Source organism: Oncorhynchus mykiss, chromosome 17 (genome assembly GCF_057628025.1).
Source record: "Oncorhynchus mykiss isolate SJ-2025 chromosome 17, ASM5762802v1, whole genome shotgun sequence".
In the NCBI taxonomy this organism is placed as follows: domain Eukaryota; kingdom Metazoa; phylum Chordata; class Actinopteri; order Salmoniformes; family Salmonidae; genus Oncorhynchus; species Oncorhynchus mykiss.
This window is the reverse complement of record NC_143038.1, coordinates 71085259-71108813: the sequence shown is the minus strand read 5'-3', so window position 1 is coordinate 71108813 and position 23555 is coordinate 71085259. Positions and strand designations below refer to the sequence as shown.

At 50.8% G+C, this 23555-nt stretch overlaps 1 protein-coding gene across 4 annotated transcripts in view; it reads left to right on the top strand.

Moving 5' to 3' along the window:
* itga7 (integrin subunit alpha 7) overlaps positions 1-21548 on the top strand; it is a 128169-nt gene extending 106621 nt beyond the window's left edge. For 2 of the 4 annotated variants that reach the window (XM_036950906.2, XM_090206479.1), the window contains one exon: positions 19895-20228. In XM_036950906.2, coding sequence (XP_036806801.2) covers positions 19895-20053 — 159 coding nt within the window. In that variant the 3' untranslated portion in view covers positions 20054-20228. Of the gene's footprint in view, positions 1-16858; positions 17003-19894 lie in introns of all 4 variants that reach the window. The other 2 variants (XM_090206478.1, XM_036950907.2) reach the window with 2 other exon arrangements.
* The last annotated feature ends 2007 nt before the right edge of the window (positions 21549-23555 follow it).

Genomic DNA, 23555 nt, shown 5'->3' with positions numbered 1-23555 from the left:
CCAGGGATGTTCTCTGTTCAGTGAGTCCTCCAGATCAGAGGCAGTAGGGAGGACCAGGGATGTTCTCTGTTCAGTGAGTCCTCCAGATCAGAGGCAGTAGGGAGGACCAGGGATGTTCTCTGTTCAGTGAGTCCACCAGATCAGAGGCAGTAGGGAGGACCAGGGATGTTCTCTGTTCAGTGAGTCCGCCAGATCAGAGGCAGTAGGGAGGACCAGGGATGTTCTCTGTTCAGTGAGTCCTCCAGATCAGAGGCAGTAGGGAGGACCAGGGATGTTCTCTGTTTAGTGAGTCCTCCAGATCAGAGGCAGTAGGGAGGACCAGGGATGTTCTCTGTTTAGTGAGTCCGCCAGATCAGAGGCAGTAGGGAGGACCAGGGATGTTCTCTGTTCAGTGAGTCCTCCAGATCAGAGGCAGCAGGGAGGACCAGGGATGTTCTCTGTTCAGTGAGTCCTCCAGATCAGTAGGCAGCAGGGAGGACCAGGGATGTTCTCTGTTTAGTGAGTCCTCCAGATCAGAGGCAGCAGGGAGGACCAGGGATGTTCTCTGTTTAGTGAGTCCGCCAGATCAGTAGGCAGCAGGGAGGACCAGGGATGTTCTCTGTTCAGTGAGTCCGCCAGATCAGACGCAGTAGGGAGGACCAGGGATGTTCTCTGTTCAGTGAGTCCTCCAGATCAGAGGCAGTAGGGAGGACCATGGATGTTCTCTGTTTAGTGAGTCCTCCAGATCAGAGGCAGTAGGGAGGACCAGGGATGTTCTCTGTTTAGTGATTCCTCCAGATCAGACGCAGTAGGGAGGACCAGGGATGTTCTCTGTTCAGTGAGTCCTCCAGATCAGAGGCAGTAGGGAGGACCAGGGATGTTCTCTGTTTAGTGAGTCCTCCAGATCAGAGGCAGTAGGGAGGACCAGGGATGTTCTCTGTTTAGTGAGTCCGCCAGATCAGAGGCAGTAGGGATGACCAGGGATGTTCTCTGTTTAGTGAGTCCTCCAGATCAGAGGCAGTAGGGAGGACCAGGGATGTTCTCTGTTTAGTGAGTCCGCCAGATCAGAGGCAGTAGGGAGGACCAGGGATGTTCTCTGTTCAGTGAGTCCTCCAGATCAGAGGCAGTAGGGAGGACCAGGGATGTTCTCTGTTCAGTGAGTCCTCCAGATCAGAGGCAGTAGGGATGACCAGGGATGTTCTCTGTTCAGTGAGTCCTCCAGATCAGAGGCAGTAGGGAGGACCAGGGATGTTCTCTGTTCAGTGAGTCCTCCAGATCAGAGGCAGTAGGGAGGAGCAGGGATGTTCTCTGTTCAGTGAGTCCTCCAGATCAGAGGCAGTAGGGATGACCAGGGATGTTCTCTGTTCAGTGAGTCCTCCAGATCAGTGGCAGTAGGGAGGAGCAGGGATGTTCTCTGTTCAGTGAGTCCTCCAGATCAGAGGCAGTAGGGAGGAGCAGGGATGTTCTCTGTTCAGTGAGTCCTCCAGATCTGAGGCAGTAGGGAGGAGCAGGGATGTTCTCTGTTCAGTGAGTCCTCCAGATCAGAGGCAGTAGGGAGGACCAGGGATGTTCTCTGTTCAGTGAGTCCACCAGATCACAGGCAGTAGGGAGGACCAGGGATGTTCTCTGTTTAGTGAGTCCGCCAGATAAGTAGGCAGCAGGGAGGACCAGGGATGTTCTCTGTTTAGTGAGTCCTCCTGATCAGAGGCAGCAGGGAGGACCAGGGATGTTCTCTGTTTAGTGAGTCCGCCAGATCAGTAGGCAGCAGGGAGGACCAGGGATGTTCTCTGTTCAGTGAGTCCGCCAGATCAGAGGCAGTAGGGAGGACCAGGGATGTTCTCTGTTCAGTGAGTCCTCCAGATCAGAGGCAGTAGGGAGGACCAGGGATGTTCTCTGTTTAGTGAGTCCTCCAGATCAGAGGCAGTAGGGAGGACCAGGGATGTTCTCTGTTTAGTGAGTCCTCCAGATCAGAGGCAGTAGGGATGACCAGGGATGTTCTCTGTTCAGTGAGTCCTCCAGATCAGAGGCAGTAGGGAGGAGCAGGGATGTTCTCTGTTCAGTGAGTCCTCCAGATCAGAGGCAGTAGGGAGGAGCAGGGATGTTCTCTGTTCAGTGAGTCCTCCAGATCAGAGGCAGTAGGGAGGAGCAGGGATGTTCTCTGGTCAGTGAGTCCTCCAGATCCGAGGCAGTAGGGAGGACCAGGGATGTTCTCTGTTCAGTGAGTCCTCCAGATCAGAGGCAGTAGGGAGGAGCAGGGATGTTCTCTGTTCAGTGAGTCCTCCAGATCAGAGGCAGTAGGGAGGAGCAAGGATGTTCTCTGTTCAGTGAGTCCTCCAGATCAGAGGCAGTAGGGAGGACCAGGGATGTTCTCTGTTCAGTGAGTCCTCCAGATCAGAGGCAGTAGGGAGGACCAGGGATGTTCTCTGTTCAGTGAGTCCTCCAGATCAGAGGCAGTAGGGAGGAGCAGGGATGTTCTCTGTTTAGTGAGTCCTCCAGATCAGTGGCAGTAGGGAGGACCAGGGATGTTCTCTGTTCAGTGAGTCCTCCAGATCAGAGGCAGTAGGGAGGAGCAGGGATGTTCTCTGTTCGGTGAGTCCGCCAGATCAGAGGCAGTAGGGAGGACCAGGGATGTTCTCTGTTCAGTGAGTCCTCCAGATCAGAGGCAGTAGGGAGGACCAGGGATGTTCTCTGTTTAGTGAGTCCTCCAGATCAGAGGCAGTAGGGAGGACCAGGGATGTTCTCTGTTTAGTGAGTCCGCCAGATCAGAGGCAGTAGGGAGGACCAGGGATGTTCTCTGTTCAGTGAGTCCTCCAGATCAGAGGCAGCAGGGAGGACCAGGGATGTTCTCTGTTCAGTGAGTCCTCCAGATCAGTAGGCAGCAGGGAGGACCAGGGATGTTCTCTGTTTAGTGAGTCCTCCAGATAAGAGGCAGTAGGGAGGACCAGGGATGTTCTCTGTTTAGTGAGTCCGCCAGATCAGTAGGCAGCAGGGAGGACCAGGGATGTTCTCTGTTCAGTGAGTCCGCCAGATCAGAGGCAGTAGGGAGGACCAGGGATGTTCTCTGTTCAGTGAGTCCTCCAGATCAGAGGCAGTAGGGAGGACCAGGGATGTTCTCTGTTTAGTGAGTCCTCCAGATCAGAGGCAGTAGGGAGGACCAGGGATGTTCTCTGTTTAGTGAGTCCGCCAGATCAGAGGCAGTAGGGAGGACCAGGGATGTTCTCTGTTCAGTGAGTCCTCCAGATCAGAGGCAGTAGGGAGGACCAGGGATGTTCTCTGTTCAGTGAGTCCTCCAGATCAGAGGCAGTAGGGATGACCAGGGATGTTCTCTGTTCAGTGAGTCCTCCAGATCAGAGGCAGTAGGGAGGACCAGGGATGTTCTCTGTTCAGTGAGTCCTCCAGATCAGAGGCAGTAGGGATGACCAGGGATGTTCTCTGTTCAGTGAGTCCTCCAGATCAGAGGCAGTAGGGATGACCAGGGATGTTCTCTGTTCAGTGAGTCCTCCAGATCAGAGGCAGTAGGGAGGAGCAGGGATGTTCTCTGTTCAGTGAGTCCTCCTGATCAGAGGCAGTAGGGAGGACCAGGGATGTTCTCTGTTCAGTGAGTCCTCCAGATCAGAGGCAGTAGGGAGGAGCAGGGATGTTCTCTGTTCAGTGAGTCCTCCAGATCAGAGGCAGTAGGGAGGACCAGGGATGTTCTCTGTTTAGTGAGTCCTCCAGATCAGAGGCAGTAGGGAGGACCAGGGATGTTCTCTGTTTAGTGAGTCCGCCAGATCAGTAGGCAGTAGGGAGGACCAGGGATGTTCTCTGTTCAGTGAGTCCGCCAGATCAGAGGCAGTAGGGAGGAGCAGGGATGTTCTCTGTTCAGTGAGTCCTCCAGATCAGAGGCAGTAGGGAGGAGCAGGGATGTTCTCTGTTCAGTGAGTCCTCCAGATCAGAGGCAGTAGGGAGGAGCAGGGATGTTCTCTGTTCAGTGAGTCCTCCAGATCAGAGGCAGTAGGGAGGAGCAGGGATGTTCTCTGTTCAGTGAGTCCTCCAGATCAGAGGCAGTAGGGAGGACCAGGGATGTTCTCTGTTCAGTGAGTCCGCCAGATCAGAGGCAGTAGGGAGGACCAGGGATGTTCTCTGTTTAGTGAGTCCTCCAGATCAGAGGCAGTAGGGAGGACCAGGGATGTTCTCTGTTCAGTGAGTCTGCCAGATCAGAGGCAGTAGGGAGGACCAGGGATGTTCTCTGTTCAGTGTGTCCGCCAGATCAGAGGCAGTAGGGAGGACCAGGGATGTTCTCTGTTCAGTGAGTCCGCCAGATCAGAGGCAGTAGGGAGGACCAGGGATGTTCTCTGTTCAGTGAGTCCGCCAGATCAGAGGCAGTAGGGAGGACCAGGGATGTTCTCTGTTCAGTGAGTCCTCCAGATCAGAGGCAGTAGGGAGGACCAGGGATGTTCTCTGTTCAGTGAGTCCTCCAGATCAGAGGCAGTAGGGAGGACCAGGGATGTTCTCTGTGTAGTGAGTCCTCCAGATCAGAGGCAGTAGGGAGGACCAGGGATGTTCTCTGTTTAGTGAGTCCTCCAGATCAGAGGCAGTAGGGAGGACCAGGGATGTTCTCTGTTCAGTGAGTCCTCCAGATCAGAGGCAGTAGGGAGGACCAGGGATGTTCTCTGTTCAGTGTGTCCGCCAGATCAGAGGCAGTAGGGAGGACCAGGGATGTTCTCTGTTCAGTGAGTCCGCCAGATCAGAGGCAGTAGGGAGGACCAGGGATGTTCTCTGTTCAGTGAGTCCGCCAGATCAGAGGCAGTAGGGAGGACCAGGGATGTTCTCTGTTCAGTGAGTCCTCCAGATCAGAGGCAGTAGGGAGGACCAGGGATGTTCTCTGTTCAGTGAGTCCTCCAGATCAGAGGCAGTAGGGAAGACCAGGGATGTTCTCTGTTTAGTGAGTCCTCCAGATCAGAGGCAGTAGGGAGGACCAGGGATGTTCTCTGTTTAGTGAGTCCTCCAGATCAGAGGCAGTAGGGAGGACCAGGGATGTTCTCTGTTCAGTGAGTCCTCCAGACCAGAGGCAGTAGGGAGGACCAGGGATGTTCTCTGTTTAGTGAGTCTGCCAGATCAGTAGGCAGTAGGGAGGACCAGGGATGTTCTCTGTTTAGTGAGTCCTCCAGATCAGAGGCAGTAGGGAGGACCAGGGATGTTCTCTGTTCAGTGAGTCCGCCAGATCAGAGGCAGTAGGGAGGACCAGGGATGTTCTCTGTTCAGTGAGTCCGCCAGATCAGAGGCAGTAGGGAGGACCAGGGATGTTCTCTGTTCAGTGAGTCCTCCAGATCAGAGGCAGTAGGGAGGACCAGGGATGTTCTCTGTTCAGTGAGTCCTCCAGATCAGAGGCAGTAGGGAGGAGCAGGGATGTTCTCTGTTTAGTGAGTCCTCCAGATCAGTGGCAGTAGGGAGGACCAGGGATGTTCTCTGTTCAGTGAGTCCTCCAGATCAGAGGCAGTAGGGAGGAGCAGGGATGTTCTCTGTTCAGTGAGTCCTCCAGATCAGAGGCAGTAGGGTGGACCAGGCATGTTCTCTGTTCAGTGAGTCCGCCAGATCAGAGGCAGTAGGGAGGACCAGGGATGTTCTCTGTTCGGTGAGTCCGCCAGATCAGAGGCAGTAGGGAGGACCAGGGATGTTCTCTGTTCAGTGAGTCCTCCAGATCAGAGGCAGTAGGGAGGACCAGGGATGTTCTCTGTTTAGTGAGTCCTCCAGATCAGAGGCAGTAGGGAGGACCAGGGATGTTCTCTGTTTAGTGAGTCCGCCAGATCAGAGGCAGTAGGGAGGACCAGGGATGTTCTCTGTTCAGTGAGTCCTCCAGATCAGAGGCAGCAGGGAGGACCAGGGATGTTCTCTGTTCAGTGAGTCCTCCAGATCAGTAGGCAGCAGGGAGGACCAGGGATGTTCTCTGTTTAGTGAGTCCTCCAGATCAGAGGCAGTAGGGAGGACCAGGGATGTTCTCTGTTTAGTGAGTCCGCCAGATCAGTAGGCAGCAGGGAGGACCAGGGATGTTCTCTGTTCAGTGAGTCCGCCAGATCAGAGGCAGTAGGGAGGACCAGGGATGTTCTCTGTTCAGTGAGTCCTCCAGATCAGAGGCAGTAGGGAGGACCAGGGATGTTCTCTGTTTAGTGAGTCCTCCAGATCAGAGGCAGTAGGGAGGACCAGGGATGTTCTCTGTTTAGTGAGTCCGCCAGATCAGAGGCAGTAGGGAGGACCAGGGATGTTCTCTGTTCAGTGAGTCCTCCAGATCAGAGGCAGTAGGGAGAACCAGGGATGTTCTCTGTTCAGTGAGTCCTCCAGATCAGAGGCAGTAGGGATGACCAGGGATGTTCTCTGTTCAGTGAGTCCTCCAGATCAGAGGCAGTAGGGAGGACCAGGGATGTTCTCTGTTCAGTGAGTCCTCCAGATCAGAGGCAGTAGGGATGACCAGGGATGTTCTCTGTTCAGTGAGTCCTCCAGATCAGAGGCAGTAGGGATGACCAGGGATGTTCTCTGTTCAGTGAGTCCTCCAGATCAGAGGCAGTAGGGAGGAGCAGGGATGTTCTCTGTTCAGTGAGTCCTCCAGATCAGAGGCAGTAGGGAGGACCAGGGATGTTCTCTGTTCAGTGAGTCCTCCAGATCAGAGGCAGTAGGGAGGAGCAGGGATGTTCTCTGTTCAGTGAGTCCTCCAGATCAGAGGCAGTAGGGAGGACCAGGGATGTTCTCTGTTTAGTGAGTCCTCCAGATCAGAGGCAGTAGGGAGGACCAGGGATGTTCTCTGTTTAGTGAGTCCGCCAGATCAGTAGGCAGTAGGGAGGACCAGGGATGTTCTCTGTTCAGTGAGTCCGCCAGATCAGAGGCAGTAGGGAGGAGCAGGGATGTTCTCTGTTCAGTGAGTCCTCCAGATCAGAGGCAGTAGGGAGGAGCAGGGATGTTCTCTGTTCAGTGAGTCCTCCAGATCAGAGGCAGTAGGGAGGAGCAGGGATGTTCTCTGTTCAGTGAGTCCTCCAGATCAGAGGCAGTAGGGAGGAGCAGGGATGTTCTCTGTTCAGTGAGTCCTCCAGATCAGAGGCAGTAGGGAGGACCAGGGATGTTCTCTGTTCAGTGAGTCCGCCAGATCAGAGGCAGTAGGGAGGACCAGGGATGTTCTCTGTTTAGTGAGTCCTCCAGATCAGAGGCAGTAGGGAGGACCAGGGATGTTCTCTGTTCAGTGAGTCTGCCAGATCAGAGGCAGTAGGGAGGACCAGGGATGTTCTCTGTTCAGTGTGTCCGCCAGATCAGAGGCAGTAGGGAGGACCAGGGATGTTCTCTGTTCAGTAAGTCCGCCAGATCAGAGGCAGTAGGGAGGACCAGGGATGTTCTCTGTTCAGTGAGTCCGCCAGATCAGAGGCAGTAGGGAGGACCAGGGATGTTCTCTGTTCAGTGAGTCCTCCAGATCAGAGGCAGTAGGGAGGACCAGGGATGTTCTCTGTTCAGTGAGTCCTCCAGATCAGAGGCAGTAGGGAGGACCAGGGATGTTCTCTGTGTAGTGAGTCCTCCAGATCAGAGGCAGTAGGGAGGACCAGGGATGTTCTCTGTTTAGTGAGTCCTCCAGATCAGAGGCAGTAGGGAGGACCAGGGATGTTCTCTGTTCAGTGAGTCCTCCAGATCAGAGGCAGTAGGGAGGACCAGGGATGTTCTCTGTTCAGTGTGTCCGCCAGATCAGAGGCAGTAGGGTGGACCAGGGATGTTCTCTGTTCAGTGAGTCCGCCAGATCAGAGGCAGTAGGGAGGACCAGGGATGTTCTCTGTTCAGTGAGTCCGCCAGATCAGAGGCAGTAGGGAGGACCAGGGATGTTCTCTGTTCAGTGAGTCCTCCAGATCAGAGGCAGTAGGGAGGACCAGGGATGTTCTCTGTTCAGTGAGTCCTCCAGATCAGAGGCAGTAGGGAAGACCAGGGATGTTCTCTGTTTAGTGAGTCCTCCAGATCAGAGGCAGTAGGGAGGACCAGGGATGTTCTCTGTTTAGTGAGTCCTCCAGATCAGAGGCAGTAGGGAGGACCAGGGATGTTCTCTGTTCAGTGAGTCCTCCAGATCAGAGGCAGTAGGGAGGACCAGGGATGTTCTCTGTTTAGTGAGTCTGCCAGATCAGTAGGCAGTAGGGAGGACCAGGGATGTTCTCTGTTTAGTGAGTCCTCCAGATCAGAGGCAGTAGGGAGGACCAGGGATGTTCTCTGTTCAGTGAGTCCGCCAGATCAGAGGCAGTAGGGAGGACCAGGGATGTTCTCTGTTCAGTGAGTCCGCCAGATCAGAGGCAGTAGGGAGGACCAGGGATGTTCTCTGTTCAGTGAGTCCTCCAGATCAGAGGCAGTAGGGAGGACCAGGGATGTTCTCTGTTTAGTGAGTCTGCCAGATCAGTAGGCAGTAGGGAGGACCAGGGATGTTCTCTGTTTAGTGAGTCCTCCAGATCAGAGGCAGAAGGGAGGACCAGGGATGTTCTCTGTTTAGTGAGTCCGCCAAATCAGTAGGCAGTAGGGAGGACCAGGGATGTTCTCTGTTTAGTGAGTCTGCCAGATCAGTAGGCAGTAGGGAGGACCAGGGATGTTCTCTGTTCAGTGAGTCCGCCAGATCAGAGGCAGTAGGGAGGACCAGGGATGTTCTCTGTTTAGTGAGTCCGCCAGATCAGTAGGCAGTAGGGAGGACCAGGGATGTTCTCTGTTTAGTGAGTCCGCCAGATCAGTAGGCAGTAGGGAGGACCAGGGATGTTCTCTGTTCAGTGAGTCCGCCAGATCAGAGGCAGTAGGGAGGACCAGGGATGTTCTCTGTTCAGTGAGTCCACCAGATCAGAGGCAGTAGGGATGACCAGGGATGTTCTCTGTTCAGTGAGTCCGCCAGATCAGAGGCAGTAGGGAGGACCAGGGATGTTCTCTGTTTAGTGAGTCCGCCAGATCAGAGGCAGTAGGGATGACCAGGGATGTTCTCTGTTTAGTGAGTCCGCCAGATCAGTAGGCAGTAGGGAGGACCAGGGATGTTCTCTGTTCAGTGAGTCCGCCAGATCAGAGGCAGTAGGGATGACCAGGGATGTTCTCTGTTTAGTGAGTCCGCCAGATCAGAGGCAGTAGGGATGACCAGGGATGTTCTCTGTTCAGTGAATCCTCCAGATCAGAGGCAGTAGGGAGGACCAGGGATGTTCTCTGTTTAGTGAGTCCTCCAGATCAGAGGCAGTAGGGAGGACCAGGGATGTTCTCTGTTTAGTGAGTCCGCCAAATCAGTAGGCAGTAGGGAGGACCAGGGATGTTCTCTGTTTAGTGAGTCTGCCAGATCAGTAGGCAGTAGGGAGGACCAGGGATGTTCTCTGTTCAGTGAGTCCGCCAGATCAGAGGCAGTAGGGAGGACCAGGGATGTTCTCTGTTTAGTGAGTCCGCCAGATCAGTAGGCAGTAGGGAGGACCAGGGATGTTCTCTGTTTAGTGAGTCTGCCAGATCAGTAGGCAGTAGGGAGGACCAGGGATGTTCTCTGTTCAGTGAGTCCGCCAGATCAGAGGCAGTAGGGAGGACCAGGGATGTTCTCTGTTCAGTGAGTCCACCAGATCAGAGGCAGTAGGGATGACCAGGGATGTTCTCTGTTCAGTGAGTCCGCCAGATCAGAGGCAGTAGGGATGACCAGGGATGTTCTCTGTTTAGTGAGTCCGCCAGATCAGTAGGCAGTAGGGAGGACCAGGGATGTTCTCTGTTCAGTGAGTCCGCCAGATCAGAGGCAGTAGGGAGGACCAGGGATGTTCTCTGTTCAGTGAGTCCGCCAGATCAGAGGCAGTAGGGAGGACCAGGGATGTTCTCTGTTCAGTGAGTCCTCCAGATCAGAGGCAGTAGGGAGGACCAGGGATGTTCTCTGTTCAGTGAGTCCTCCAGATCAGAGGCAGTAGGGAGGACCAGGGATGTTCTCTGTGTAGTGAGTCCTCCAGATCAGAGGCAGTAGGGAGGACCAGGGATGTTCTCTGTTTAGTGAGTCCTCCAGATCAGAGGCAGTAGGGAGGACCAGGGATGTTCTCTGTTCAGTGAGTCCTCCAGATCAGAGGCAGTAGGGAGGACCAGGGATGTTCTCTGTTCAGTGTGTCCGCCAGATCAGAGGCAGTAGGGAGGACCAGGGATGTTCTCTGTTCAGTGAGTCCGCCAGATCAGAGGCAGTAGGGAGGACCAGGGATGTTCTCTGTTCAGTGAGTCCGCCAGATCAGAGGCAGTAGGGAGGACCAGGGATGTTCTCTGTTCAGTGAGTCCTCCAGATCAGAGGCAGTAGGGAGGACCAGGGATGTTCTCTGTTCAGTGAGTCCTCCAGATCAGAGACAGTAGGGAAGACCAGGGATGTTCTCTGTTTAGTGAGTCCTCCAGATCAGAGGCAGTAGGGAGGACCAGGGATGTTCTCTGTTTAGTGAGTCCTCCAGATCAGAGGCAGTAGGGAGGACCAGGGATGTTCTCTGTTCAGTGAGTCCTCCAGATCAGAGGCAGTAGGGAGGACCAGGGATGTTCTCTGTTTAGTGAGTCTGCCAGATCAGTAGGCAGTAGGGAGGACCAGGGATGTTCTCTGTTTAGTGAGTCCTCCAGATCAGAGGCAGTAGGGAGGACCAGGGATGTTCTCTGTTCAGTGAGTCCGCCAGATCAGAGGCAGTAGGGAGGACCAGGGATGTTCTCTGTTCAGTGAGTCCGCCAGATCACAGGCAGTAGGGAGGACCAGGGATGTTCTCTGTTCAGTGAGTCCTCCAGATCAGAGGCAGTAGGGAGGACCAGGGATGTTCTCTGTTTAGTGAGTCTGCCAGATCAGTAGGCAGTAGGGAGGACCAGGGATGTTCTCTGTTTAGTGAGTCCTCCAGATCAGAGGCAGAAGGGAGGACCAGGGATGTTCTCTGTTTAGTGAGTCCGCCAAATCAGTAGGCAGTAGGGAGGACCAGGGATGTTCTCTGTTTAGTGAGTCTGCCAGATCAGTAGGCAGTAGGGAGGACCAGGGATGTTCTCTGTTCAGTGAGTCCGCCAGATCAGAGGCAGTAGGGAGGACCAGGGATGTTCTCTGTTTAGTGAGTCCGCCAGATCAGTAGGCAGTAGGGAGGACCAGGGATGTTCTCTGTTTAGTGAGTCTGCCAGATCAGTAGGCAGTAGGGAGGACCAGGGATGTTCTCTGTTCAGTGAGTCCGCCAGATCAGAGGCAGTAGGGAGGACCAGGGATGTTCTCTGTTCAGTGAGTCCACCAGATCAGAGGCAGTAGGGATGACCAGGGATGTTCTCTGTTCAGTGAGTCCGCCAGATCAGAGGCAGTAGGGAGGACCAGGGATGTTCTCTGTTTAGTGAGTCCGCCAGATCAGAGGCAGTAGGGATGACCAGGGATGTTCTCTGTTTAGTGAGTCCGCCAGATCAGTAGGCAGTAGGGAGGACCAGGGATGTTCTCTGTTCAGTGAGTCCGCCAGATCAGAGGCAGTAGGGATGACCAGGGATGTTCTCTGTTTAGTGAGTCCGCCAGATCAGAGGCAGTAGGGATGACCAGGGATGTTCTCTGTTCAGTGAATCCTCCAGATCAGAGGCAGTAGGGAGGACCAGGGATGTTCTCTGTTTAGTGAGTCCTCCAGATCAGAGGCAGTAGGGAGGACCAGGGATGTTCTCTGTTTAGTGAGTCCGCCAAATCAGTAGGCAGTAGGGAGGACCAGGGATGTTCTCTGTTTAGTGAGTCTGCCAGATCAGTAGGCAGTAGGGAGGACCAGGGATGTTCTCTGTTCAGTGAGTCCGCCAGATCAGAGGCAGTAGGGAGGACCAGGGATGTTCTCTGTTTAGTGAGTCCGCCAAATCAGTAGGCAGTAGGGAGGACCAGGGATGTTCTCTGTTTAGTGAGTCTGCCAGATCAGTAGGCAGTAGGGAGGACCAGGGATGTTCTCTGTTCAGTGAGTCCGCCAGATCAGAGGCAGTAGGGAGGACCAGGGATGTTCTCTGTTTAGTGAGTCCGCCAGATCAGTAGGCAGTAGGGAGGACCAGGGATGTTCTCTGTTTAGTGAGTCTGCCAGATCAGTAGGCAGTAGGGAGGACCAGGGATGTTCTCTGTTCAGTGAGTCCGCCAGATCAGAGGCAGTAGGGAGGACCAGGGATGTTCTCTGTTCAGTGAGTCCACCAGATCAGAGGCAGTAGGGATGACCAGGGATGTTCTCTGTTCAGTGAGTCCGCCAGATCAGAGGCAGTAGGGATGACCAGGGATGTTCTCTGTTTAGTGAGTCCGCCAGATCAGTAGGCAGTAGGGAGGACCAGGGATGTTCTCTGTTCAGTGAGTCCGCCAGATCAGAGGCAGTAGGGATGACCAGGGATGTTCTCTGTTTAGTGAGTCCGCCAGATCAGAGGCAGTAGGGATGACCGGGGATGTTCTCTGTTCAGTGAATCCTCCAGATCAGAGGCAGTAGGGAGGACCAGGGATGTTCTCTGTTTAGTGAGTCCTCCAGATCAGAGGCAGTAGGGAGGACCAGGGATGTTCTCTGTTTAGTGAGTCCTCCAGATCAGAGGCAGTAGGGAGGACCAGGGATGTTCTCTGTTCAGTGAGTCCTCCAGATCAGAGGCAGTAGGGAGGACCAGGGATGTTCTCTGTTTAGTGAGTCTGCCAGATCAGTAGGCAGTAGGGAGGACCAGGGATGTTCTCTGTTTAGTGAGTCCTCCAGATCAGAGGCAGTAGGGAGGACCAGGGATGTTCTCTGTTCAGTGAGTCCGCCAGATCAGAGGCAGCAGGGAGGACCAGGGATGTTCTCTGTTCAGTGAGTCCGCCAGATCAGAGGCAGTAGGGAGGACCAGGGATGTTCTCTGTTCAGTGAGTCCTCCAGATCAGAGGCAGTAGGGAGGATCAGGGATGTTCTCTGTTTAGTGAGTCTGCCAGATCAGTAGGCAGTAGGGAGGACCAGGGATGTTCTCTGTTTAGTGAGTCCTCCAGATCAGAGGCAGTAGGGAGGACCAGGGATGTTCTCTGTTTAGTGAGTCCGCCAGATCAGTAGGCAGTAGGGAGGACCAGGGATGTTCTCTGTTTAGTGAGTCTGCCAGATCAGTAGGCAGTAGGGAGGACCAGGGATGTTCTCTGTTCAGTGAGTCCGCCAGATCAGAGGCAGTAGGGAGGACCAGGGATGTTCTCTGTTTAGTGAGTCCGCCAGATCAGTAGGCAGTAGGGAGGACCAGGGATGTTCTCTGTTTAGTGAGTCTGCCAGATCAGTAGGCAGTAGGGAGGACCAGGGATGTTCTCTGTTCAGTGAGTCCGCCAGATCAGAGGCAGTAGGGAGGACCAGGGATGTTCTCTGTTCAGTGAGTCCACCAGATCAGAGGCAGTAGGGATGACCAGGGATGTTCTCTGTTCAGTGAGTCCGCCAGATCAGAGGCAGTAGGGAGGACCAGGGATGTTCTCTGTTTAGTGAGTCCGCCAGATCAGAGGCAGTAGGGATGACCAGGGATGTTCTCTGTTTAGTGAGTCCGCCAGATCAGTAGGCAGTAGGGAGGACCAGGGATGTTCTCTGTTCAGTGAGTCCGCCAGATCAGAGGCAGTAGGGATGACCAGGGATGTTCTCTGTTTAGTGAGTCCGCCAGATCAGAGGCAGTAGGGATGACCAGGGATGTTCTCTGTTTAGTGAGTCCGCCAGATCAGTAGGCAGTAGGGAGGACCAGGGATGTTCTCTGTTCAGTGAGTCCGCCAGATCAGAGGCAGTAGGGATGACCAGGGATGTTCTCTGTTTAGTTAGTCCGCCAGATCAGTAGGCAGTAGGGAGGACCAGGGGTGTTCTCTGTTTAGTGAGTCCTCCAGATCAGAGGCAGTAGGGAGGACCAGGGGTGTTCTCTGTTTAGTGAGTCCTCCAGATCAGAGGCAGTAGGGATGACCAGGGATGTTCTCTGTTCAGTGAGTCCGCCAGATCAGAGGCAGTAGGGATGACTAGGGATGTTCTCTGTTTAGTGAGTCTGCCAGATCAGAGGCAGTAGGGAGGACCAGGGATGTTCTCTGTTTAGTGAGTCCTCCAGATCAGAGGCAGTAGGGAGGACCACGGATGTTCTCTGTTCAGTGAGTCCTCCAGATCAGAGGCAGTAGGGATGACTAGGGACGTTCTCGGTTTAGTGAGTCCTCCAGATCAGAGAGAGTAGTGATGACTAGGGACGTTCTCGTGATAAGTGTGTGAATTGAACTTTTTTCCTGTCCCTGCTAAGCATTCAAAATGTACTTTTGGGTGTCAAGACTAGTACTTTTGGGTGTCAAGGAAAACGTATGAAGTAAAAAAGTAGATTATTTTCTTTAGGAATGCAGGGAAGTAAAAGTAAAAGTTGTCAAAAATGTAAATAGTAACGCAAAGTACAGATTCCCCCCCCAAAAAATAACTTAATTAGTACTTTAATAAAGCATTTTTTACTTAAGTACTTTATACAACTGTATATAATCCTGGTGCTCTGCTCATCATATATGACTATACCTACTGTAGTTACTATATTATCCTGGATGCCCCAGGGCAGTGATTGGGGACATTGCCCTGTGTAAGGTGCCGTCTTTCGGATGGGACGTTAAACGAGTGTCACTAAAGAACCCATGGCACTTATCATAAGAGTAGGGGTGTTAACCCCTTGTGTTCTGTCTAAATGCCCAATCTGGCCTTCATACCATCATGGACACCTAATCATCCCCAGTTTACAATTGGCTCATTTCTTCCCTCCTCCTCTCCCTTGAAACTATTCCCCAGGTCGATGCTGTAAATCAGAATGAGTTCTCAGCAGGGGTTGGAAACGTTTCAAGGAACAGAACCAGAAACCGAAAAATGTAATTTTCAGAGGAATGGAAACCGAAAAGGGAACAAAAGTTCTCTCTCCTGCTCTGGAACAGAACCGTTATTTTCACATCTTTATTATTAATTCTGTAACGTTCAACACTCAAGCCCCCTCCATGTCCAACCCCCCCCCCCCCCCCCCCCCCCCCCTCTCACTCTCTCCCCACAAATTTCAGCCGCATCTGGTGCCTGCACTTATCTGACCAATCAAACATGAAAACAACTACGTTCCCCAGAGCAACCTGCTCTATCAGCGCTAATTGATTAATGAGCTAAATTAATGAGGTAAATGAATGAGCTAAATGAATGAGGTAAATGAATCAGCTAAATGAATCAGCTAAATAAATGAGGTAAATGAATGAGGTAAACGAATGAGGTAAACGAATGAGGTAAACGAATGAGGTAAACGAATGAGGTAAATGAATCAGCTAACAGCTAAATGAATGAGGTAAATGAATGAGGTAAATGAATGAGGTAAATGAATGAGGTAAATGAATGAGGTAAATGAATGAGGTAAATGAATCAGCTAAATGAATCAGCTAAATGAATGAGGTAAATGTAAAATTATGTTGATTTCACAGGTAAAAAATAAAAATCTACTAAAAGGACCTATATGAACTGTTACTTCTTTGGGATTCGAACCGGTTTAGAACTTTATCTTCTGGTCGGAACATCGGAACATCGGAATGATTTGAAAATGATTTTGGTTCCAACCCCTGGTTCTCACTCAACTTACCTGGTAAAATAAAGGTAACATAAATAAACACATGGCTGGTAAACTGGTGCTGACCCTGCATACTCTGGAAGGTCCACACACATCATACTGTATATTAGTTACTGTGCGTTGCTGCATATCCCTATTATTCTGGCTGGTATACTGCCACTGGCCCACTGTTCTGCATACTGTGAAAGAAGACTATCCAACCCTATACTCTTATCATTCAATCATAATGTATTTTGTATCAAGCTGTGATCGACAGATGTTTGTTCTATTCTCCTCACCTCTCTGAGATAAGTCAGTTATTTATCTCTGCTGTAGTCCATCTCTAGTCCATCTCTCCTCACCTTATTTATCTCTGCTCTAGTCCATCTCTCCTCTCCTCATCTCTCCTCTCCTCATCTCTAGTCCATCTCTCCTCACCTTATTTATCTCTGCTCTAGTCCATCTCTCCTCTCCTCATCTCTAGTCCATCTCTCCTCACCTTATTTATCTCTGCTCTAGTCCATCTCTAGTCCATCTCTCCTCACCTTATTTATCTCTGCTCTAGTCCATCTCTCCTCTCCTCATCTCTAGTCCATCTCTCCTCATCTCTAGTCCATCTCTCCTCTCCCCATCTCTCCTCTCTACATCTCTAGTCCATCTCTCCTCTCCTCATCTCTCCTCTCCTCATCTCTAGTCCATCTCTCCTCATCTCTAGTCCATCTCTCCTCTCCCCATCTCTCCTCTCTACATCTCTAGTCCTTCTCCCCTTTCCTCATCTCTCATCTCTCCTCTCCTCTAGTCCATCTCTCCTCTCCACATCTCTAGTCCATCTCTCCTCTCCTCATCTCTAGTCCATCTCTCCTCACCTTATTTATCTCTGCTCTAGTCCATCTATCCTCTCCTCATCTCTCCTCTCCTCATCTCTAGTCCATCTCTCCTCATCTCTAGTCCATCTCTCCTCTCCCCATCTCTAGTCCATCTCTCCTCTCCTCATCTCTCATCTCTCCTCTCCTCATCTCTAGTCCATCTCTCCTCTCCACATCTCTAGTCCATCTCTCCTCTCCTCATCTCTATTCCATCACTCCTCTCCACATCTCTAGTCCATCTCTCCTCTCCTCATCTCTCCTCTCCTCATCTCTAGTCCATCTCTCCTCTCCTCATCTCTAGTCCATCTCTCCTCTCCTCATCTCTAGTCCATCTCTCCTCTCCCCATCTCTAGTCCATCTCTCCTCTCCTCATCTCTATTCCATCTCTCCTCTCCCCATCTCTAGTCCATCTCTCCTCTTTGCTCTGTACTTTTATTCACCTCCCTCCCTCCCTCCACTACATCTCTGTTGTAACTCCTTCTCCTCCCCCCTCTCCTCCTTCTCCTCTTCCTTCTCTTCCACCCTCTCCTCAGTGTGGGTTCTTCAAGCGTACAGAGCGTCACCCCCAGTACGAGACAGAATACTACCACGCCCACATGCACATTCAGCCCTCTGAGGTGGAGAAGCAGGCATCAGACCAATAGGTTCCTGCTTTCCCCTCCCCTCTCCCCCATGCGGTAAAACCACGCACCCTGGCCTGCCTCGTACTGGCATGCCCTGGTCTCTCAAGCCCTGCAGTTCCCCTTAGACACTGATCCAGTTTCAGTTTTGCGTTGCCTCCTCTAATGGCTAAGGTAAGGGGTTTTGGGGGATAGGTAAGCTGATCCTAGATCTGTGCCTAACGGACAGAGAGCTGTTGTGCTGCGTGCTGTGACTCTGCCTGCCGTGTGATCTTTGACCTTAAATTCTGTACCTGAAACTAGTTCATTCTGGAACAAGGAAGTTGTGTTCATGTTGCTAATAATTCTGGTTCTATTCATTAACATTATCACCTGGTCCCACACTTGATAACAATGTTAGAATGCCAGAATGAGCATGTGTTCTCTGTTGTTCTTTTGTGTTTCTGACAAAGGGGGGGGGGGGGGGGGGCTCTGCAAGAGTGTGGTGGTTGTAGGTGAAATGACAACGTGTGGCAGCACAATTGTGATGTTTTGCAAGGCACTGGTGTTTTTTCTTTGCTTGTGTGGCACCTGTTTTTCTGACGTTTCACAAGTCATCTGAACATTTTGGTTTGTGTGGCACCTGTTTTACTGACGTTTCACAAGTCAATTGACCATTTTGGTTTGTGTGGCACCTGTTTTACTGACGTTTCACAAGTCATCTGACCATTTTGGTTTGTGTGGCACCTGTTTTACTGACGTTTCACAAGTCATCTGACCATTTTGGTTTGTGTGGCACCTGTTTTACTGACGTTTCACAAGTCATCTGACCATTTAGGTTTGTGTGGCACCTGTTTTACTGACGTTTCACAAGTCAATTGACCATTTAGGTTTGTGTGGCACCTGTTTTACTGACGTTTCACAAGTCATCTGACCATTTTGGTTTGTGTGGCACCTGTTTTACTGACGTTTCACAAGTCAATTGACCATTTTGGTTTGTGTGGCACCTGTTTTACTGACGTTTCACAAGTCAATTGACCATTTTGGTTTGTGTGGCACCTGTTTTACTGACGTTTCACAAGTCATCTGACCATTTTGGTTTGTGTGGCACCTGTTTTACTGACGTTTCACAAGTCATCTGACCATTTTGGTTTGTGTGGCACCTGTTTTACTGACGTTTCACAAGTCATCTGACCATTTTGGTTTGTGTGGCACCTGTTTTACTGACGTTTCACAAGTCATCTGACCATTTTGGTTTGTGTGGCACCTGTTTTACTGACGTTTCACAAGTCATCTGACCATTTTGGTTTGTGTGGCACCTGTTTTACTGACGTTTCACAAGTCATCTGAACATTTAGGTTTGTGTGGCACATACACAATCAAAAGCAAAAAAATCTCCTTTGGGTTACTCAGCGGCATCGGCAAAGTGCATTTTTTCATACGCTCTCTCCTTCCCTCCCCCCTTCTCTCTCCCACTCCCTCCTTCCCTCCCCCCTTCTCTCTCCCACTCTCTCCTTCCCTCCCCCTTCTCTCTCCCACTCCCTCCTTCCCTCCCCCTTCTCTCTCCCACTCCCTCCTTCCCTCCCCCCTTCTCTCTCCCACTCCCTCCTTCCCTCCCCCCTTCTCTCTCCCACTCCCTCCTTCCCTCCCCCCTTCTCTCTCCCACTCCCTCCTTCCCTCCCCCTTCTCTCTCCCACTCTCTCCTTCCCTCCCCCCTTCTCTCTCCCACTCCCTCCTTCCCTCCCCCTTCTCTCTCCCACTCCCTCCTTCCCTCCCCCCTTCTCTCTCCCACTCCCTCCTTCCCTCCCCCCTTCTCTCTCCTACTCCCTCCTTCCCTCCCCACTTATCTCTCCCACTCTCTCCTTCCCTCCCCCCTTCTCTCTCCCACTCCCTCCTTCCCTCCCCCCTTCTCTCTCCCACTCTCTCCTTCCCTCCCCCCTTCTCTCTCCCACTCTCTCCTTCCCTCCCCCCTTCTCTCTCCCACTCTCTCCTTCCCTCCCCCCTTCTCTCTCCCACTCCCTCCTTCCCTCCCCCCTTCTCTCTCCCACTCTCTCCTTCCCTCCCCCCTTCTCTCTCCCACTCCCTCCTTCCCTTCCCCCTTCTCTCTCCCACTCCCTCCTTCCCTCCCCCCTTCTCTCTCCCACTCCCTCCTTCCCTCCCCCTTCTCTCTCCCACTCCCTCCTTCCCTCCCCCTTCTCTCTCCCACTCCCTCCTTCCCTCCCCCCTTCTCTCTCCCACTCTCTCCTTCCCTCCCCCCTTCTCTCTCCCACTCCCTCCTTCCCTCCCCCTTCTCTCTCCCACTCCCTCCTTCCCTCCCCCCTTCTCTCTCCCACTCCCTCCTTCCCTCCCCCCTTCTCTCTCCTACTCCCTCCTTCCCTCCCCACTTATCTCTCCCACTCTCTCCTTCCCTCCCCCCTTCTCTCTCCCACTCCCTCCTTCCCTCCCCCCTTCTCTCTCCCACTCTCTCCTTCCCTCCCCCCTTCTCTCTCCCACTCTCTCCTTCCCTCCCCCCTTCTCTCTCCCACTCTCTCCTTCCCTCCCCCCTTCTCTCTCCCACTCCCTCCTTCCCTCCCCCTTCTCTCTCCCACTCTCTCCTTCCCTCCCCCCTTCTCTCTCCCACTCCCTCCTTCCCTTCCCCCTTCTCTCTCCCACTCCCTCCTTCCCTCCCCCCTTCTCTCTCCCACTCCCTCCTTCCCTCCCCCTTCTCTCTCCCACTCCCTCCTTCCCTCCCCACTTCTCTCTCCCACTCCCTCCTTCCCTCCCCCCTTCTCTCTCCCACTCCCTCCTTCCCTCCCCCTTCTCTCTCCCACTCCCTCCTTCCCTCCCCACTTCTCTCTCCCACTCCCTCCTTCCCCCCCCCTTCTCTCTCCCACTCCCTCCTTCCCTCCCCCTTCTCTCTCCCACTCCCTCCTTCCCTCCCCACTTCTCTCTCCCACTCCCTCCTTCCCTCCCCCCTTCTCTCTCCCACAGTGTGGTTTCTTCCGTCGGGTCCAGTATGAAGACCAAGTGCCTCAGTACCATGCGGTGAAGATTCCTCATCAGGACCTGCCCCAGTTCCATGAGAGCCAGAAGGCAGGGGTCCTCCACAAGAAAGAGTGGACTACACACTGGAGCGACGGAACCTCCTGATCGACAGCAACAACAACAACAACAACAACAACAACAACAACAACAACAACAACAACAACAACAACAACAAGGAATTGAATAATAACAAACCCCCCCCCCCCCCCCCCGATTCAACCCACATGGCACTCACTAACTCTGCGGTGTAATAAATGTGTGCACACAGACTGGCCGTGTACATTTGGGGCTACGTCCTCATTCTTCACCCTTCTTCTGAAGTGGACTTATTAATGCTGACTACTCTCTCCTGCATATTTATATGGACAGTGATGCTAACTCTCTACATCGTCTCTATAGTTCAGCATTTTGGATTTGAGATCAAATGTTCCGTATGAGGTGATAATGTCATCTTTCACTTGAGGGTATTATTTATACATGTCTGATTTGCCATTTAGAAATGAAAGCACTTTATAGATCTAGTCCCCCTCATTTGAAGATGCCATAAGTTTTTGGACAAATTTCACTTATAGCGTCAAATGTAGTATTTGTTCCATTATTCCTAGCACACAATGACGACATCAAGCTTGTGACGATCCAAACATGTTGGATGTGTTAGATGGTTCTAAATACTTCTACATGAATGTGAATGCTAACATGATTATGGATAATCATGAATCATGAAAGACGATGAGTGAGAAAGTTACAGAGGGTCAAAGATCTTGCCCCCAAGACGTGCTAACCTCCATTGTTATTGGTAATTGGTAATGTTGTTATTGGTAATGTTGAGAGGTTAGCATGCTAACCTCCATTGTTATTGGTAATGTTGAGAGGTTAGCATGCTAACCTCCCTTGTTATTGGTAATGTTGAGAGGTTAGCATGCTAACCTCCCTTGTTATTGGTAATGTTGAGAGGTTAGCATGCTAACCTCCCTTGTTATTGGTAATGTTGAGAGGTTAGCATGGGAACCTCCCTTGTTATTGGTAATGTTGAGAGGTTAGCATGCTTTGCTGTAGCAAACTTTTTAACTTTTCTCACTCATCATTATCCACAATTCATTCATGATTTTTCTTAATCATGGCATTATCAGGATTGATATAGAACTGTTCACAAACATCTTATTTACTCACTTAGATGGAATATCACTCTAATCACCATTCAGTTCCTATTGGGCAAAACCCAAAACCCAACCAAAACAAACTATGACTGCATCCAAGAAGTGTATAGCTTGACGTACTCGTTGCATGCTAGAAATATGGGAGCAAATACTCAACTTTTGACTACTTTAGTACACTATAAGTACACATTTGTCCAAATACTTAAATCAGATATGAAAATACCCTCGATTAAAAGGTGACATTCTGTCTGTCACCTCATATGGGGCAGGGTAGCCTAGTGGTTGGGGCGTTGGACTAGTAAACGGAAGGTTGCAAGTTCAAACCCCCGAGCTGCCCCTGAACAGGCTGTTCAACATTCCACTGTTCCTAGGCCATCATTGAAAATAAGAATTTGTTCTTAACTGACTTGCCTAATTAAATAAAGGTAAAAAAATCAAATAAATATGAACAATTGATCTGAAATGAAGTATAGAGCCACATGTAAAAATGTTGCATCACTGTCCAAAGACATACACTACATAGTGTACATCAATATGGCATGAAAGTCCCGCCTACTTCCTGGATCATGTCCCACACGGTTTTGAAAGTGTCGTCAAAATATCATCAAATTCATGAAAACATGTCAACATGTTTCTGCACAATGCAGAAAACGCTCCGCCATTTCCTGGTTGCTAAAATTCTAATAGTTTGCCAGCTTTTCACACTTGGCATTCTCTCAACCAGCTTCACCTGGAATGCTTTTCCAACAGTCTTGAAGGAATTCCCACATATGCTGAGCACTTGTTTGCTGCTTTTCCTTCACTCTGCGGTCCCAAACCAACTAAATCCCAAACTATCACTCTCTTCCCAAACCAACTAAATTGGGTTTGAGGTCGGGTGATTGTGGAGGCCAGGTCATCTGATGCAGCACTACATCACTCTCCTTTTTGATCAAATAGCCCTTACACAGCCTGGAGATGTGTTGGGTCATTTTTCTGTTGAAAAACAAATCACTAAGTGCAAACCAGATGGGATGGCGTATCGCTGCAGAATGCTGTGGTAGCCATGCTGGTTAAGAGTGCCTTGAATTCTAAATAAATCACTGACAGTGTCACCAACAAGCACCCCCACACCATCACACCTCCTCCTCCATGCTTCACGGTGGGAACCACACATGCGGATTTCCACCGGTCTAATGTCCATTGCTCGTGTTTCTTGGCCCAAGCAAGTCTCTTCTTCTCATTGATGTCCTTTAGTAGTAGTTTGTTTGCAGCAATTTGACCATAAAGGCCTGATTCACACAGTCTCCTCTGAACAGTTGATGTTGAGATGTGTCTGTTACTTGAACTCTGTGAAGAATTTATTTGGGCAGCAATTTCTGAGGCTGGTAACACAAATTAACCTATTCGCATGAGAGCCAGTTTCATCATTATGCTGATGATGGTTTTCGTGACTGCACTGAAGAAACTTGAAAAGTTCTTGAAATTTTCCAAATTGACTGACCTTCATGTCTTAAAATAATGATGGACTGTTGTTTCTCTTTGCTTATTTGAGCTGTTGTTGCCATAATATGGACTTTGTCTTCTACCAAATAAAAATATCTTCTGTATACCCCCCCCCCCCCCCCCCCTCACCTTGTCACAGCACAACTGATTGGCTCAGTTTGGAAATACATTTCACTAATGAACTTTTAACAAGGCACACCTGTTAATTGAAATACATTCCGGGTGACTACCTCATGAAGCTGGTTGAGAAAATGCCAAGAGTGTGCAAAGCTGTCATCAAGGCAAAGAGTGGCTACTTTGAAGAATCTCAAATATAAAATATATTTTGATTTGTTTAACACTTTTTTGGTTACTACATGTGTTATTTCATAGTGTTGATGTCTTCACTATTATTCTACAATGTAGAAAATAGTAAAAATAAAGAAAAAACCTTGAATGAGTAGGTGTGTCCAAACTTTTGACTGTGATTGTATTTTCCAAAAATATAGTTTTTTCAGCTGTTTAAAGCTGGTGTGCAAAAATGAAACTTAAGAACAGGAAGCATAGAAATCGCACACATAGAACAGATATAACGCTTCTTAGACATGAATTCAATGAGAATGACAGATCTATAACTCACAATTCTATGTGAATTTGTTCAGGTCACCCAAAATGTTACATATTGCAGCTTTTAGATATATGTACCATTATGTTTGTATTTGTGGATTCATTTACTTCTACCTGATGCCTTTCAAGAAGGTTATCGATTAAGATTTATTTTTCCTAATCGAAAACGATAGAAGGCATTGGGAAGCGTGTGCAGATCCCCTTCTAAAAGGGTTCTTTGGCTGTCCCCATAGGACAGGGCTCTCCAACCGTTCCTAGAGAGCTACCATCTTGTAGGTTCACGCCAACCCCTATTGTAACTAACCTGATTCAGCTTATCAACCAGCTAATTATTAGAATCAGGTGAGCAAAAACCTACA